The following is an 18,044-nucleotide window of genomic DNA, read 5'->3' as shown; positions in this document are numbered from 1 at the left end:
TTGTGGGCAAAATCAGGTAGCCCGATATCTGATTGGGAATCATAGGGGACCTATGAGATTCTAGGCCCAATTAAACGTGTACTCGTAGGTACGCACCTGCTGAAGAGCCTCGTACACTCCCCAAACCTTTTTGTTGTCGCCAGACTCTACGATCGTGACGTTGGCGGAGCGAAACGCTCGACTGAGCTTACTCCTGCCGCTCGACCAATCAAGAACCACCTGAAAAACTTGAGGCAACGGATTGGCTGACGAAGAGTCTGACTTGATATCGATCGTCAAGTAAGCTTCGCGCTGCAAGGTAAAGAGATTTAATAGTAAAAGCAGTTTACATTTTGCTGCATATTAGTTATCGCTGGCTCCTTGAATATTACAACACTTACTAAACCACGTTTAAAACCTATACCAGGAAAGGTATAGGAAAATGTTGCATTATGAACAAGTGCAAAACATAGAGGAAGAATTATTGTCAAATAAGTTTCAAGCAAGAAGATATAACAGTAACTTAAAACTGCTGATGGCGTTTGACATGTGTATATCGGGGAAGGTTGCCCTAGATGGGGCGTTGTCTGAGTGGGGGATTACATCAACGTACCATTAGGTAGCGCCAATTCTTAATTATTTTTTGAAGCACCCAATGGTAGCCATCATTTTAACACAAAAACATTTCAGTAGGCTGACGGCGTTTTTACAACATATCAATCTAAATAAAACAGGGGTGTTTTTTTGCTAGTTTTATCATTTTTATATCTGAGTTATTTCATATTTGTTGAAGTTGTATAAAATTCATTTTTTACTAATATTTGGGTAATTTACCAGGCTTACTTATACAGGTGAGTTTTTCATATTATCTTGTACCTGTAAGCAGCCAATATATCTTCTGTATATGGTGATGTGGGGTGCGTAAGATGGGACAGGCCGTTCCCAAGTGAGAAACTATTTGTTGCAACCTACATTTTGGGTTATTGTGACAAAAAAATGAACTTGCCATTACCTCTTTTAAAGAAGCTAACATTTTGTTATAGTTCAAAAGTTTTCAACTAACAAATTTTAATATGGTTAGTTTTAAATTTTTGATGTATGACGTAAAACATTTTATAGGGTTTCCCTATCCATAAAATACGTTAAGAAATGCACCTGGTTAAAATGTATTACCGTATCAACATGTTTGTAAGAAATATTGCAAATGCAGGTAAAACTTCACTTAACAAAAACCATACCTATTCGAATTAAAACAAAATTATTGTTTAAAAGTTCACCAAAAAAACAAACGAGCAAACAGATAAGACTTGGCCTAGGTCGTGTTTGTTGAGAGCTATCAACACAAGCAGAATATTTATATAATGTATTCAATGTAAAAATATAGACACAACAGAGCTAAAGTTGCAAGACAGCAGACTCTTTGCCACGCACTTGTCCTGTTAATTTAAAAATATTAATTTTCGTCTACCAAAGCAAATTCGTTCTAAGATCCTGTGAAATTGTTCTAAACAGGCTAGTTTTAAACTTATGTAAGTGTAGCAGGTGGAGTTAAAGTTTGTTTTTAATGCTTGTGGTACAAACTGATCAATTTAAAACAACAGATTCTTCTTGTCCCATCTTGCGAATCACACTGTCCCATCAAATGAAACTCTGGTTTCCTAAGACGGGACACAGCAACGTTTTTTCTAATATGATTTAATTAAAAAGTTGAAACGCTAGAGGCAAAGTTATAGGTGTTTTTTAAGCGTTAAGGGCAGAGGTATCAAACAGGCACGATATTGTTCAAAATTATTGTTATAAATGAGAACTACAATCATTTGAAAAAACGTGTCCCATCATGGGCAACCTTCCCCTCTTTATTTTTTTGGCTCATTATAGCTTTTAGGTATAGAACACAAACTCCCTGTACAACATGTAAGTTTTTTTACAACACGCAGATAAGTCTAATTTACCTCTCCCGGTTTGAAGTCGATCACGCCTTCTTTCTTCACAAAGTCGACGTTGGAAACGGCGGGGTATAGCGTTGCCCCGGCAACGGTGACGACACGTCGCAGCTGACGTGTGACGTACCGCACCGCGGCAGAGGTGCTGTCTCCTCCTTTTCGTTCAATTGTCAATCCAACTGATTTCGCTTTCCTGGTTATAGCCGGAAGTCTGCGGAAAAAAAATATACCCAAGTGTTGTATAATTTATAGTTTCTGTTAAATTATTGCTGCATAACGTTTTGCGTACGTATGTTGGCAGAGATTGTGTGCTAAAATGACCAATCCATCTGAAAACGCTGAAGAGATGGTGACAGGCGATTATTTGGCTCTTTTCATATAATAATCACTATAATGAAAAGTATTTCGATTTAAACAAAAATCTATCAAATAAATATAACACCTTAGATATGATTGGCACCAAATAACTAAAGCGGCTGTTATAGGTTACTTCTTCACATGTGAAGTAAATACCTTGAAGTCAGAGCAAATTGAAACTCGCCGTAAGGAGCATCGCTGTCGGACATCGTAACATTGGCAATCCTCCGATTGTCATCGATTGATGCCCCAGCGCTGACGTCAAACAGGATGACGTAAAAGTTGTTTGCAAACTCGGAAACCTGCACAGTGCACATACACGAATAACGCATCATGCCAAATGTCCATGCTGTCGAACGATGTAAAAATTTTAATTAAAATCTAATTTTTTTAATTGACGTAGCGCGCTTTATGCTGAACCAAACGTGCTCAGATTTGGTTTGTGGGTTTCTTAGACGCAACCTAACAATTCCAGGGGGTCCATACTGAAATTCGACAAAACAGTGTTTTTTGAACAACCCTACTGTATTTGCATTCACAGACAGATGGCGGACGTTTATTGGGTAAGTTTTCCTTTTTCACTCAAAATGTCACGGTGGAAATTATATTTCTTTACGTTAATGTTTTTATATTTCTCTATGACTTTTAAATGTTCGTCCGACAAATACAGTTAAAAAACTATCTTACATCGTCGTCGATCAAGGTGAGTGTGACGTAACAATCGAGTTCCCGCCTCTGACACGTCACAGTCCCGTATGTGGACTCGAGCTGGTTTCGCAGCTCGTCTACAGGCTGGAAGTCGACCGTGGACGCGAAGGTTGACTCAGTAGTTGGTACCTCGTCATCCAAGAAGACGTCAAGCGGCACGTTCTTGAACGCCCGCCAACGGAGAGTTGCGTCACCGTAGGCGTGGTTTCGTGTCAGGCGCATGTTTAAGCTTCTGGTTGGCGAATCCTCGTCGATGGTGTAAGCTGGAGAGATTACATCAATACATTGACCTGTGTAGGTTTATTAACCAATCTTTACACTTATTGTATTTAATTTTGTTTAACTGCGGATAGTGAGATACAAACATAGCATTTGAAGTTATGTTAAATAAATAACTGCAAACTTGAAGATTGGGATTGCTTGAATCTTGTACCGCAACACTAACAAGACAGAGACCAAGAGCTACATTTCTTACTCGGTTAACCGCAAAGAGCCACACTTTAACATAGGCAGAAATTAATATTACCCTGTTTCTTCTTCTCTAAAAATCCTACCTTTGCTCAGCTAGATTTATTATGGATGTAGCACATTAAGAGCATTTCGTAACCTACAGTTAGGCGATTTTTATTCACACGTTTAAGCCAATTTTATTTCTACGAAGAAAAAAACGTGACGTCATTAAATAAATCTTGTGCCTATGTAAGGGTACGACGATAAAAGCCTTCGCTCCTTAGAATTACATGTTAACAAACATTCATGAGACGCATGGCGTGTCTGTGCTGACAAACTTTATCAAAACGGATATATGAAAGTTGGACAAGTAAACACATTTGCAAGTAGTTGAAATAGGCGTAAAAATTAACACACGACAATTTATACTGGAAGATATCCTAAAAATACAACCTGGCCACCCCTGTCATATGTTTACCATTTTGTAAATTACTGTTGTATGTTGGTCATTTTTTAACTGAACACAAAAGGAAAAAAATCGGATATAATATTTTTTTTAATATATGTGCGTTTTTACTTTGAAACAAAACTTTGCTGTCTCTCAATCATTACAAAAAACATAAGTCCTCGTGGGGTTCAAAATAGCATTTTCTTTTAAATTGCAATGCTTTTTGTCAATAATAAAGAAAAGAGAGAATGGCATACCGTTTGATCCAAAACCGATTTGACCGTTTGGAAGGTCATTTTCTTTAATTGTGACCTTGACGATGCCCTTGGCGGGATCAACCCTGGCACCACCTAGTGGAGAGTGCAGGAAAATAAAGAATGCTTCATCGGGTTCAGGGGTGACGTCATCGAGTATTACAACCGGTACCAGTGCTTGTATTTGACCGTTCTGGAATGGATCAATAAGAAATATTACACATCAGACACAAATACTACATAAAAGTTAAAGATTAACAATGAAATTTACTGTATACTTCTTATACATTAAAATAGTTTAGACTAAAGTTAGTGGAATTTGTTAGTTTTATATATATTTTTTTAATGTTACTTTTTTTTTTTTTTAATGTTTTTGAAGAGGATTTTTCGATGTCTGTACCGCTAACTTTTTAAAATTTTATGCGTTTTGGTACTAAAAGCTTCCATATCTAAAGGAACACGATTCCTAAAACAACAACACAGCTGAAGTCTTGGTTAGATGTTTAAACAACACAGTTAAACTCAAGAAAATACTTTAAAAGTGACGTTGGTTTGTCGGATTTCATAATCCTGACCAGCAGCGGCTCGTTTGGTACTATCTTCTGCGATGCGTCTTTTCACTTCGCCACCAGCAGTTAACTTCTTGTCCCAGGGTTCTCCTCCACCAACGGTGCTCACCATTACGCTCACTGGTCCGAGACTTCCAACTTTAATTTAATACACATCGATGTGATAATTTAAACAAGTTAAAAATACACTGTTTAATTCAACTAAAAATTTCCACGCCAAAAAACTAATAAGCATAATATTAGCAATAATATATTTCTTTTACTTTATAGGAATTGTCGATCCAGTAGAGGCGAAATATAAATTCCTTTGAAACATGTGGGATTCTGTAAACGCGGGTTTTTATACTTTGAGTTTTATTGTTTAATTAGCAATGAGGTATACTTACCAACGCAAAAGTTTAGGTAATTAAACTTTTTTTGTAAAATAAAAAGTAAATATTTTCTAGATAGATCAAGTTTGTAGAGCTCTTCTGTCAAATGTAATTTTTATTCCGACGTTTCGACGTCCTTTACAGGTCGTCTTCATAGGACGTCGAAACGTTGGAATAAAAATTACATTTGACAGAGGAGCTCTACAAACTTGATATTATGCCTGGCAGCAATAGCTTATATAAGGAGATAGATACTGTTTATTTTAACCAATATGAAAAACGTAAAAACTGAAATTTGTAATTAGGTATTTAACAAAGTAACCGAATTCATTTGGGTTTTTCGTTAATTTATTTTCGTAATAAATGGTACCTTCGCGTTTAATCTTGAGCATAATCACCAAAGTCTTCAAATCGTCGTCGCCGCTTTCGAGCGTTTCAATTGTTGTGTCAGCAAAGGCGAATACACCTCGTGCGTCAGGCGATTCGGCAATTGTGACGTAACTGGTGCTATCTTCTGGAATAACGCGTGGTGAGAGACCTGTGCAAGTGGCGGTTGCATGTCAAAATGATGTCACCATATTGGGCAACAGTATAATATCAACACATTTATAACCAACTAGATCGCATTACATGTGTGTTATCAGAATTGGAGGAACGGGTACAGTTGCCCGACTAAACTAGTTTGATTTATTTGAGATTTGCAATATTATGTTGACAAAGCATTAGGTATATAACTTTGGGACTTGAGCACACTTTATATTGTTGATAAGTTAAAAAGGGTAGAAAGAGTTTACCAGACATTAGTATACCTTGGTAGATTAACTAAAATTGCAACGTCTTGGCAAATTAAAGTTGTGTAGTTTAATAGATTTTGTTTCGACACTGGTGATTTAATTTTGAACAGGATACCGCTAACTCTATCGCTAACCGTTGTAAATGTCTTGCGGCTGCAAAGCCATCGTCAAATTGACGATAAAACTCCGGCTCTTTCTAGGAACTGGACTCTGTATCAGTTCAATCGGAAGAGCCGTTTCTCTTTCTCCTTCACGCATCTGGATCGTGTCGTCTTCTCTGTGAGCCACGTAATCAACATCCGGCAGAGCGGTTACAGGTATAATGATGTAACGTATGATTATGTCATACCGGCTCCCGTAAAGTCGTTCGACGGTCAGGTTGAACTAAAAAGCACATTAAAGGTTAGGTTGTAGCATTAATCGGGAATTGGTATATACATAGCTTTTTATATACGAAAGAGTTTTGCAGTTGCCGGTATTTTAAATTTTACTGTAAGTTTATTACATTTGACGTTCGATCGGCCACTTGAACTTGTTTCGAATAATCGACAAATCGAACTGCCCCGCACGGTTCAATCTCTGCCAAGTCACGATTGGTCAGCAGTTTTGCGCCTCCTCCCATAGAGCTGTAGACTCGCGGCACGTGTATCGCAAAAGCACTGCGTTGATCACTGCTGCTGCGAATAACCTGCAAAAATGACGTGCAAATTTGCAAGACAGGAATAGCACAAATTAATACTTAGGTCAATGGATAGGGTAAATTAGGCTTATAATCGGCAACAAATAAGGGCATTTTCTAATCACTTAAAAAACGTATTTCTAAAGGTGCCAGTAATTAACAAAAATAATGCTCGTAAGAAATACGATTAATAAGTTATTGACGGCACGAACTATCGCTAAAAAATTATCTAGTTTACCGTAAATCATCAAATGGAATGGCTAAAAAAGAGAGTAATGTCTTCTGTCACTTACTTTGACGGATATGTTAACATCACTCTGTAGATTTTCCAACGTGACGTCACCGGAAGGGGGTAGGGTTCGTCCTTGTGCGACCCCTTGTGGCAATCGTTGGATTGGGTATCCTGACGTCCAGTACACGGTCACGGGACCATAAAGTCCGTTTCTGGTTAGTGTTAACTCACACATGTCTCGGGAACCTGCAACGGGTATCAGGTAACGTAATCAATTTTTTTTGTCTCACACGTGGATCATGGTTACCGCAATTTACGCAAATATTGTTAAGATTTCGTTATTTTAATCGCAACCTTACAGCAACGACATATAACGAGATGAAAGGAACTTCGTCATTACGGTTCAGTGATCCCTATGTGTTTCCATTATAACCTCAGGAATCCACCTTCTTCCATTTGGCGGGGGGCGTTTTTTTAACGTTATAAAAAAGGAACACCTATGTCGTTGCTTACAGCAAGGTAAACAAATTTTTCTATTAAATATAAGGAAAAGCAACCAACGGCATACCACTATTGATGTGCGCCACAGTTGGATTAAAGCCCACTTGTGAATTGGCGGCCTCTGGAGGAACAACTGCTGACGATTTGTTTGCGTCATCAGCAAGGCGAGGGGGAACTACCACTTCGTCGCCACCCATGAACTCAACAGAAGTTAGCTGCAGTTGAAATAATATTACAGTTGTTTTCATATACCCCATTTAACTTGACCACAGGCACAAAAAGCGCTATACCCAATAACATCAAATACCTGAATTTTATTAACATAGTTATTAAGGTTTTATTTTATTGATTTGTAGTTACAAGGTACTGTATAAGGCAATATATAAATAATATAACACTTATCATGAGTTTATTTTTTTAACCTGAATCGTGAAAGTGTCGCCAAGAGCGAGGAACACAGCTGGTCGCATCTTGATGTCCTCAGTCGCCCACCGGGTAGAGGCAGAAAACTCAACAGAACCAGTGTTGGTCGTCAAGTACGTGGCGCCTTCCTGAGGCTTTTCAAGAAAAAAAAACGTGTTACTTTATATTGCAGCTGCTTACAGTTCAGCAATAAAAATGCTGGCGTTTTAGACATAAGACATAACCAAGTCAAAACTATTTTTCTAGCGGTTAAATAAATGGGCTACTACTATCGGAGTAACACAGTTGATGATGAATTCTGCAGTACCTGAACTTACCATATCGTATTGGACTTTGAAACTAACGACGACTTGACCGAAAGTACCCCCTCGGCGCGTGACGTTAACCTGAAGTAACCTTGTCATATCGATGTCAACCTTAATTCGCTGATCCGATGCGACTACGGCAAATACGCCGTGTGGGCGATCGTTGGGTCTGCGTTGTATCGAATTTCAAAACAAAATTCTTTACTGATAATTTCGGGGCAAAAATGTGTTGGATATAGTTTTTTGTCATCTTGACTAAACAAAACCACCAAAATATAAAGAAAATAATTAGTATATTATGTATCAGCATATATACATAAAATTGTAACAGAAACGGCGCAATTCGATATTGTAGATTAGACGAATTAATACACCTCTTTAGTGCGTGAAGCACTTTACAATGCAAACACAACTATACCACCTAATAATAAAAAACACGCTTACCGAATTTGGAAGCCCCTCGATTTGTTTTCCTCGTCAATCTCGGCCCCTCCCGATGCCGACACAAGCGTAATTCGGAATCGCTCAAGAATCTCGGGAACCTGGTCTGCTGGAATGTTTAAGATAATTTCGGCATCCTCCTGCTCATCATAGATGACCACAGAACCTACGCGAAATAAAATATTTTTTTATTGTTTGTTGATTAATTAGCATTAATTAGCCCAAGTTAACTTGTATTAGACTATGTTACACATGACCAATTCATACAAAATCACATGTTTTTTTGCTTAAAATAAAACAAAAACGTTCTTCATATAAGTGGTATTAATTTTCCTAGCAGCTCATTTTTACTGCTTTTTTTTCCAATAAGGTAAGACAGCAAAACAACTACATCAAAAAATTAAATTGCACCGACTTGCATTAAAGATACTAGGTTGCAAATTTAAAGCCTATTTGGTTTTTACCTTTTGCATTCTGAAGGTCATCGACGCTCGCCCCATTCCAAGTGTTGATTGGTTCAACAAGCCACGTCACATTGACGTCACCGATCATACCCTGTGTTCTCGTGATGGGGTAAACCACTTGCGAAAAAACAGAAGACGGTTCGTCCACTACCTGCTCAACATAAAATCAAATCTTTTTAGGTATAGTTAATGGATATTGGAAATGTATATCAGTAAATATTTCAAACAAACAAATGTATATCCTTGTATACGTCAAATGCAATAATTGGTCATAAAAATTTGGTAGTTAAACAAAGCTGCCCTTGATTTTATTGCATCAAAATAAGCCTTTCAATTATAATGCGCGAAACATTAAAATAAATCACTAAATCTGCCTAACAAAAGTCAGACTTCATCACAAAAACATATTTTGTGAAACATTTAGGTTGATAAATGAGATATAAAACATCTGATATAAAAATATCGAACCTTTTCTTCGTTCTGGCCGTTAAACTTTATGATGCCATTCGGATGACCCTGAAAAAATATATCTAAACGTTAGATACAACACAAAAACGGGAATGGTAAAATATAACATATATCATACCGCGTCTTTCATTTTATATGAGACAAATTTCATTTTACCGACATAGATTTACACTTGCCTTCTTGAGAACGGTGATAGTTGCGTTACCCCGGTCAGGGCTGAGATCAGCAGGCAAATAGTCATCGATGCTAAGAAGAAAATACTCCTCGACCTCTTGCGTGCCACCATGCGGACGTATAGTTATCACAACCTCTCTCTGTCCGCCCTCGTTATCGCGGAAGGTGAGTAAGCCGCTCTTTGGACCTAATATGTCGTCGTCCAGCGGAACAGCACTGTAAATAACAAAACAATACTTTGATTAAGACAATAAACATTTTCAGATCGTGTAAATCATTTCTTCTTCTTTTAATTAAGATTCCTGTGGAGTGTAACATTGCAATCAATGTTTGGCTATGTGTTGTAGCTGTCTTTACCTTCGGCACATGTCCTTTTAACATCACAAAGGCTTCAATATAACTTTGTGTTTACTAATTTATAAAAGCATGTTAACTAAGCTGTGTTGCGATATCAATTCACAGATCACAGAACGCATTCCAGTAACCTGAATGCTTCATTTTAACTTACGCGCTGGATGGCATCAAGTAAGGCCCACTTCTTGTGAGTCGCCAAACGGCGTCGACCGGAAGACGGTTCCCTCCCCTTCGTTCGATGACGAACCGAAGACGAGTGGGACCTTCTGCCATTGTTGGGTTGGGCACCACGACGTCGTTGAGTCCAACAAACTGCAGAACGCCGTTGGGATAGTCGCTTTTCTTTATGACGATCTATAACCAGCACAACGGTGATATGGTTTGAACAGTTGTTAAGGACATCAAAAAGTTTTTAGACATGGACCGTTTAGTGTATAACCCTGCGTGGAGTAAGGACGTCAGATAATAGGTATTTTATTACGATACCGATACTTTGAACAAAAAGTATCGCAATACGATCCGAACCTCTACCAAATTACGTTATTACAAGGCTCAAACAAGCAAAATATGTAAAATTGAAACAGACTTTTTGCCAGGGCATTAGGCTAGTATTTGCTTTACCATATACACAGTTTGGTTACCTCCAATTTGGTAACATACTATTTAAAAAATGTAACCTTTAAACATTAAACTGTTGCTTTGAATCGCAAATATGGCTGAAATTCCGAAGTTAATTTGGTTTCAGATTGGCATTAATACCACCCTGGTATCGGACGAGTGCCGATACTACCACTTAACATTAAATATAGGCTTTGTAGGCCTTCAATCTGTAAACGATATTTGTTACAAATCATTCTATTTGTTCGTACGGGAAAACACACAGCAGTATAGGCTACTACTAATCCAAAATAAATGAACCTCGGTGAACAGTCGCGGTCCAAGTCGGGCTCCTCCTTTTGGGCTATTTATCACTAAACTGAAGCTTTCTTCTCCCTCCATCTCGGCATCATCAACCACTGGGATGCTCGCGTACGCCATCGTCTGACCATCGTCAAACACAACATTAACGCCGTCAGAGGGCAGCAGAAAGTCGACGTTGCGTTGCGCTGTTTGGTTCTGCGAGTTTACGCTGACCGATACTGTGTCGTAGCTTCCTTCCACGCGAATCTTAACATTGTAAAGGAAACAATTGTGAATTTCATAGGTTGAGTTCATTTTGTTATTTTTTGCTAAATGTTGGTTGTAATCTGGATTAGCAATGTTCATCTTTGTTCTATACAGGGTTCCGCAAACATTATATCTGTATCTTTATTTATACCTGTGATAACAAAACAAGGCAAACGTTTGTCGCCAAAAAACATAAATTAATGCAAAACAATGCTTTGTAGCTGTTACAAATATTTTAAAGCTGTTACAAATGTCTGACTTTGTAGCTGTTATACATAACAAACAAAAATACTGTTATAAGGTTGAGAATAAATAACTTCTCGTAACGAATTGGCTAAAATGTTTTTCCCTTTTGCATATAATTAAGTTTGTCGCTCAGGGATAAATCAAATTTGTTACACAATTATTTCAAGCAATCTTCTACGAAGTTTACAAGATGTGCCGAGTGAGATACGAAGACATTTTTCCTTTCAACATACCAAAGGAACTTCAACCAATCCAACGTCTTCTTCGACCACAATGCGCTCCTGGGCAAATTCGACGACCCCCTCAGCACCGTCGCTCTTAGCGATTTGCACCACTGCTTCACTTACGTCACCTAACATGGGAGGGGAGTCCAATTGTAAAATGGGGGAGGGTGTGCTTGGCTGGATGTCGGCAGAAAGTAAAGTAACATCTGAAAACAAAAGCAAGTACCGGTGTTATATGTATTTGCTTTAGCGACATATAACTTTATCATTAAGAGCAGGGGTTCCCCACTTTTTTGGCTCGCGGCACACTAAATATATCTTAAATATTTCGCGGCACTTTTAAAAGTACAACAATAAAGTCATTTTACAATCGCCCTTAACACACGACAAACTATATGTAAATGTCTCAATATGATTAATTTGTAATGGGTAGTGCGTATTAAGTCAAAATGCTTGCGTGTAGCCTATTGATAACTACAAATATACTCTGTTTTCCTAAATTACAAAAAGTTTCGCTGCACAATTGGCAATCTCTCGAGGCACACCAGTAATGTTTCAATACAAGCATCTTTATCAGAAATGCCGAAAATAAAATTAACATTTGTATATGGTTAAAACGTTTGCGTGTTCCACCGAAAATTAAAAAAATATTCTGTTCAAGTAGAGTCAAACGGCGTATTGTCAAGACTTACCGGTAATTTTCACGTAGAAAGTCTTCGGTCCTTCGGGCATCCGGTCGTCGACAATTTCAACGTCTAGCTTCTTGTACGTCTCGCCGTCGGCAAACACCAATTGCTTGTCGACTGGAAAGTAGTCGCTGTTGGGTGAGGCCGATCCTGGCCGAGTTCGAATTGATACTGCTACCTTTACAACGACATTAAAGTGACATTAAACACAGCACCATTTTAACTGTATGGACAAGCGGGACCCGCATTTTTAATGAAAGGCCTCGTAAACTGACAGAATGCCAATAATAAACAATATTCGCCAGCCTTCTTTTTAAGCAAAATACAAAAAATCCATTTCTAGAAATGCCTAGTATTTAAAGCCAAACCTATAAAACTTGAAAGGTACAGCTCAGTACAAATAAAACGGAGATGCTGATAAAGCTTTGTTTTCGATACTAACTCTGTGCTTTACTAAAAAACGCCAAAAGTGGGGTCTCACCTCTCCGATGTGGCCGTCGTTTCTCAGCACAGTCAAAGACGCGTAATTGCTCGCGACTGCGTCCGCAATTGGCGACCATCCCGGCAACCCTGTCGAAAGATCGGATTTGTCGCGACGCTCTGAGCTCAGCATCTGCAAGTCGTCCTCCTTCACATGATAGAGAGGTTGGGAAAAAGTGAACTTGCCGTGTGGGTTGTCACTCGCGGCCACTGTGATGTGGCAGACGGTGGACTGTTTGTCGAGCTCGGCTCCACCTGTTTGAGAAGATCGGCGTAACAAAAAAAATGCTGGTCAATAAAAAAGTTAGATATACATGTAAGTAATAAGTCTTGGTTGATATTTGTCTTATTCAAAAACTGAACACAAGTGGCACCGTTGAAACATAAGGTATTTTATTGTTGGTCTATTTTTTCTACTTACTGTTAATTTATTACGTGCAACGTTTTACTGTTATATTAAACAGAATGTTACTTTTAATTCAGCTTTACGATATTGGCTAAAGTACTACATACTGTAGTTACTAGCTACTACACCAAAATGCCACCTTAAAGTAAACAATCAAAACAAAATTCAACATAGTTGCACTGGCGAGATTATTAAGTTAAACCACTTAGTCAACGGTTACATCAACAAAACTAGGAATTTAATTTACCATTGACTCCTACAAGGCGCAATAAGTAGTCAATAGGCAACTCTGGGTCTTGGTCATCGATCGTCTGAATCACGATCTCCGTTTCGTTTTCCAAGTTTTGAAATCGGGCCCGACCTAACAAAAAGTATAAAAAAGTGCTTAGTTACGCACATGTGAGTTTAGAAATGATTTCAAGTGTTACCTTCAACGTTTTCAAAAGCGGATCTTGGTGAGTTGTCCGCAACCGACTCTCGACGCGTGATACGCCATTCCGCGTCAACAACCCCAAACGACTCCGGACCCCGAAATAACCCCAAGCGCAAAGTCCCGTCGCGGCCGTCTTCCGGTTCTGACGTAAGCATTACGTCATCGCACTCGCTGAACCTCACCGTGCCTGCAGCGCCTGCGTTCGCGCTAATGATTACCTGGAAAATGTAAAGGGGTATATATGAAGTTTGCTACTTAAATTCTGATGGTTTATCATAATAATCATTGTCAAAAACGCACTGCATGTTAGCGGTATCGAAATAATAAATAAACCATATATACTGTTTCTTTTATTATTTTTCTACAAATTGTTTCATGATTGAAATGATTTTGTAACACAAAACTCTTATTAATATTCTGCTATTTTTTTACAACATAAATGTTTTTATAACATTAACTTTTAATAATAATCTACTAAGTGTTTTACAACATAAGTGTCTTTTTAGCATAAACTTTTTTAATATTCTACTAGTATTTTATAACATTCTTGATACATTACCTGCAATTAAAAACTACTTTAACGCGTGAAAATATTTAACCTTTCACAAATGTTTAAAATAAGTTTGTTCATACCTTCGCTGTCCCAGCAACTGGAGAGATCTCTGCTCCTCCAGTTGCTGTCACGAGGCGAATGTTGAACGCTTCCTCGCCTTCCATCGTCTCATCCGGCAAAGTCCTTAGCACGATCGAACGCGACCGCACGGTGGCGGGAAAGATCAGCTTGCCCGACACCGGGGTTAAATCTGCGCGCGCATCTTCATCCAATTCCCAAAGCACCGTCACATCTTCGCTGTATGTGATACGACTGGTTAAATCCCTCTTGGTAAGTATGCAAGCAAAACCACAAAGGCTGTACAATTTTCCCAGTCTTACAATATGGAAAAAAGATCAATAACTAGAAATGTCGGAGCAGGCTTAGATCCCGATATTTATAATAATATTATTATTTCATTAACTTCTTCGTAATTACTGCGACATTACTTTCAAGATTAATTCCAGAAGTGGGTGCAACAGTGGAAAATTAGTTGCCTACTAGAACACACGACAAAACTAAAAATATTTGATTTTAGGAAAGATAATCTTCCAAAAAAACGACTCACTCGCAACTTTCAAATCAGTTGTGTAAACAGAAATTAAAGCAACATTGAAAAAAATAGTATGTCCGCTATTCAATTGGTAATGTAGACGGTGTTAACAAAATACCTTTTCGCTTTATTTATATAAATAAGTGGCTAACGTTTAATTATAATAACGAGTTTGTTTCTTACTCGCTTCCCTGGAATCTCTCGACTTTAAACTCGGCCACACCGCGCGGGTCATTCACAGAAGTCGACTCATCCACTCGCTGTTGGGGCTGAATGAATCCAAACATTCCACTCGGCGAGTCGTTCGGCAATATGTTGACTGAAACGGTGACGTCACCACCAAGTTGAGCACCACCTATACGTTACGCGGGAAATAAGACAACGTTTATAGGTACGGCTGATTGAAACAATTTCAATTCATTCAACTACAAATTAGTGCATCAGTAAAATTTTAGTTAATCAATTTTTTAAAAACAAAATTAAACTCTATATAAAATAGAACTATAACGCAGTTCACATAGCAAATGCAAAATACATTAAAACAGATATATAAAACATGGGAAGATTAGGTACACTATGCACGGATCTGTAATGTATAGCTTGGTAATGAATTACAAAGGTCGAGCAGATCGACATCATCTTGATTAAGACGTTTCGATAAGAGCTTGTATATCTTCTTCAGTCAATGTGACTGAGAAGCAATTCGAGCACCACTTATAAAAGGTGAGACGGAATTGTTTTTCCATAGTTTGAGGATTATTTATCACTTTCATGTGTTGAACAGGTACAGCGGTATATGGGGAGATTAGTTATTGACAATTAAAATAAGTCATGACATGTTCAGACTCCAGCTTAATTAGAAATTACATATGTAAAAGCATAACATTTGTACGTGATTAGGAGATAGGATTTATTTTATTAAATCTTAACCTAAAGAAATGATAAAGGCAGCCTCTATTCGGTGGCCCTTTCTTCGACTTACCTGACGTGCCAACGAGTTGCACGGTGAACCCTTCGAGAAACTCTACATCGTCGTCGTCAGCAATCCACATATCAATGTTGGCCGATTTTTGACCTTCCGCAAACTGCACTGACCCGGACGAGGGAAAAAAGTCGGTGTTTTTTGCCGTTCCTGGACGAGCTAGCCATTGGACACCAACCGCACGAACAAAACCGACAAGCCGGACAAGAGGTATCTTCAAGTATAATAAAAATCGTGCAAATGAAAATTTGCACAATAGTAGTAAAGAGGAAGGTCAAAAAACGAAAAGTCCAATAATTAACAGCCTGTTTTTAATAAAGTTGCGTGTGTGTGGGAAAATATATAAAAATACCAACGCCAAGTTGAATCTTGTCCGTTGTGTTTTTCTCATTTTGCACCTTAAAACTTGCGCAATATGCAGTAAATTAGCAGTTGACCGGTAATTGCAAAATAGAAATTGAAATGCATTAAGAAAATTTCCTAATTGGAAACTTAACCAACCTGTAATGTGTTGTTTATCCGTGGTAGCTCGAACGCCTCAATAGAACCCTCTTCGTTTCGCGACACGTTGAACTGGATGTACCCTCTCGCGTCATCATTCTCTTTGATCGTCACTTCCGCTATTTCACTTCCGGGTGGTCCCACTCCTTTACAATACCATGGGATGTAACTTATTTAGACACAGTAAGGAAAAGCGAAATCTTCGTAAAGTTTTCAATAACACTGATAGCTCAAAAAAATTTACGATAAACACCTAACTTTAGCAGTGTGGCTGGCGTAAACCAATCTAATTATACGATGCAGCAAAAATGACTGACAACTATGTAAGCCTAAAGACGAAGTGCACTATAGTTGCAACAACTGTCTCGGCTGGTAAAATACGCTAAAATCTACAAATTAAATACTAAGTTCGGTTTGGCCACAAGTTTTTAACCAGTGTATCCTAGAAGAGCAATATTTATATACTGACCTGGTTCGGTGCTAAACTTGGATTCACCAATCAACCTGACGTCAGCAATAATGACGTAAAAGGACTCGATATCTTCTGGTGAGTCGTCCGGGTTTATGCTGATGGAGATGGCGGCGCGCGTCGAGTTTTCACGCATCACCAGCGACGAGTCGCGCTCTATGAAGTCGACGCCAGGTGTCGCACGTGATTTGGCGGGAAGGTTTGCCGCGGTGACGGTTTTAAAGTGAACCTTGACAAGAAGCACTTTTAAACAACAAACGTCCAAATGTTGCTGTACAATATGGCTACCGTGGCAAAACGACGGCGCAGAATTGCCACAGGAAATTGTTTTAGAAGCTTAATGTGAGGTAATTCGGCAATTTAGTCTTATGGATTTGTTAACAATCTGAGGTGCCACCAGATATACTCTCTAACAACGAAAATTATGTGCTGATTTTGGCACACTTGTCATACATCCCAATCGTTTAAATGTATCATGTTTTAACCTGAATGTCGCCCATCGCTCCTTGGTCCCGGACCATCTCAAGCGTGACCAATTTTGACGCACCGTTGTACGTTTCCGGTTCGTTGACCACCACGTGGAGCGAGTTAGGGCTCCAAGAAACAACTCCATGCGGCGAATCGTTGGCAAGAATTCGAACCTGTGACCTCGAGCTTGTCGCGTTAAGTCGAGGAGATAGGGAACTAAAAAGCAATGGTTCCAGTTGTTTTATGTGGTTTTCTGGAGGTTTTTCGTTACTAATAATAATACAAAGTTATAGACTAAATCAGGGCTACTTAACTGGCGGACCGCGGTCCAAATGCGACCTTTTAGTGTTGAACCGTATTTACTTAGAAATGCGATTTGAAGATTTTTTTCGCAGCAAACAACTGCTGCTGTTCATTGAAAACCCCTTTCTTGTAGCGGGCATTACAGAATTATCAGTCGAAGTGAAGGACATATGTAAAAATATACCGTATTACATGTTGTATGACTAAATTATTTCATGAGAGTTATAACGGACCTACGCAAATTCAAAACTTTTGTAAGTGGACCAAAAAAAAAAAAATTTTGTAAAAAATAGTTTAGTAGCCCCAAGAAGCAGAACTACGGAATCAAACTCTCCAGAAGTTATTTTTACCACGATTGCTTAAAAGTATACTTTTCGGTAATGTAAGTGTGCCGCGGTACGTCAGTGTGCCTCAAGAGATTCAAAAGCGCCGCCAAATATTTTGTAAATTTGAAAACATTCTGTTTGTTTGACATAAATAGGCATAACGGTAGCATTCAAGACTTGAATAGACACTAACCATTGGAGAGCTATAATTAATAATAAATATGTGTTTACCTAAAAGCCTTGTTTTTAGTAACGGTCCTTTAAAAATCACAAATCAATGGCACTTTACAAAGT

At 38.4% G+C, this 18,044-nt stretch overlaps 1 protein-coding gene across 1 annotated transcript in view; it reads right to left on the bottom strand.

Annotated features, from left to right (window-relative positions):
• Positions 1 to 18,044, bottom strand: part of LOC146168435 (adhesion G-protein coupled receptor V1-like) — a 67,386-nt gene that overhangs the window by 9,903 nt on the left and 39,439 nt on the right. Inside the window, exons 68-97 of the mRNA XM_083386269.1 lie at positions 17,139 to 17,337; positions 16,654 to 16,882; positions 16,185 to 16,330; positions 15,684 to 15,897; positions 14,885 to 15,056; positions 14,190 to 14,406; positions 13,599 to 13,774; positions 13,371 to 13,507; positions 12,719 to 12,972; positions 12,244 to 12,415; positions 11,561 to 11,757; positions 10,833 to 11,081; positions 10,069 to 10,268; positions 9,563 to 9,776; positions 9,387 to 9,434; positions 8,919 to 9,069; positions 8,458 to 8,620; positions 8,026 to 8,182; positions 7,708 to 7,842; positions 7,353 to 7,500; positions 6,846 to 7,030; positions 6,379 to 6,561; positions 6,008 to 6,257; positions 5,450 to 5,617; positions 4,674 to 4,846; positions 4,143 to 4,332; positions 2,967 to 3,250; positions 2,436 to 2,581; positions 1,932 to 2,133; positions 97 to 291 (exon numbers count right to left, since the gene is read on the bottom strand). Coding sequence (XP_083242395.1) covers positions 97 to 291; positions 1,932 to 2,133; positions 2,436 to 2,581; positions 2,967 to 3,250; positions 4,143 to 4,332; positions 4,674 to 4,846; positions 5,450 to 5,617; positions 6,008 to 6,257; positions 6,379 to 6,561; positions 6,846 to 7,030; positions 7,353 to 7,500; positions 7,708 to 7,842; positions 8,026 to 8,182; positions 8,458 to 8,620; positions 8,919 to 9,069; positions 9,387 to 9,434; positions 9,563 to 9,776; positions 10,069 to 10,268; positions 10,833 to 11,081; positions 11,561 to 11,757; positions 12,244 to 12,415; positions 12,719 to 12,972; positions 13,371 to 13,507; positions 13,599 to 13,774; positions 14,190 to 14,406; positions 14,885 to 15,056; positions 15,684 to 15,897; positions 16,185 to 16,330; positions 16,654 to 16,882; positions 17,139 to 17,337 — 5,554 coding nt within the window. The remainder of the gene's footprint in view (positions 1 to 96; positions 292 to 1,931; positions 2,134 to 2,435; positions 2,582 to 2,966; positions 3,251 to 4,142; positions 4,333 to 4,673; positions 4,847 to 5,449; positions 5,618 to 6,007; positions 6,258 to 6,378; positions 6,562 to 6,845; positions 7,031 to 7,352; positions 7,501 to 7,707; positions 7,843 to 8,025; positions 8,183 to 8,457; positions 8,621 to 8,918; positions 9,070 to 9,386; positions 9,435 to 9,562; positions 9,777 to 10,068; positions 10,269 to 10,832; positions 11,082 to 11,560; positions 11,758 to 12,243; positions 12,416 to 12,718; positions 12,973 to 13,370; positions 13,508 to 13,598; positions 13,775 to 14,189; positions 14,407 to 14,884; positions 15,057 to 15,683; positions 15,898 to 16,184; positions 16,331 to 16,653; positions 16,883 to 17,138; positions 17,338 to 18,044) is intronic.

This window comes from Ascidiella aspersa, chromosome 1 (assembly GCF_963924565.1).
Source record: "Ascidiella aspersa chromosome 1, kaAscAspe10.2, whole genome shotgun sequence".
NCBI classification, from domain to species: domain Eukaryota; kingdom Metazoa; phylum Chordata; class Ascidiacea; order Phlebobranchia; family Ascidiidae; genus Ascidiella; species Ascidiella aspersa.
This window is presented reverse-complemented; position numbering and strand designations above follow the sequence as displayed.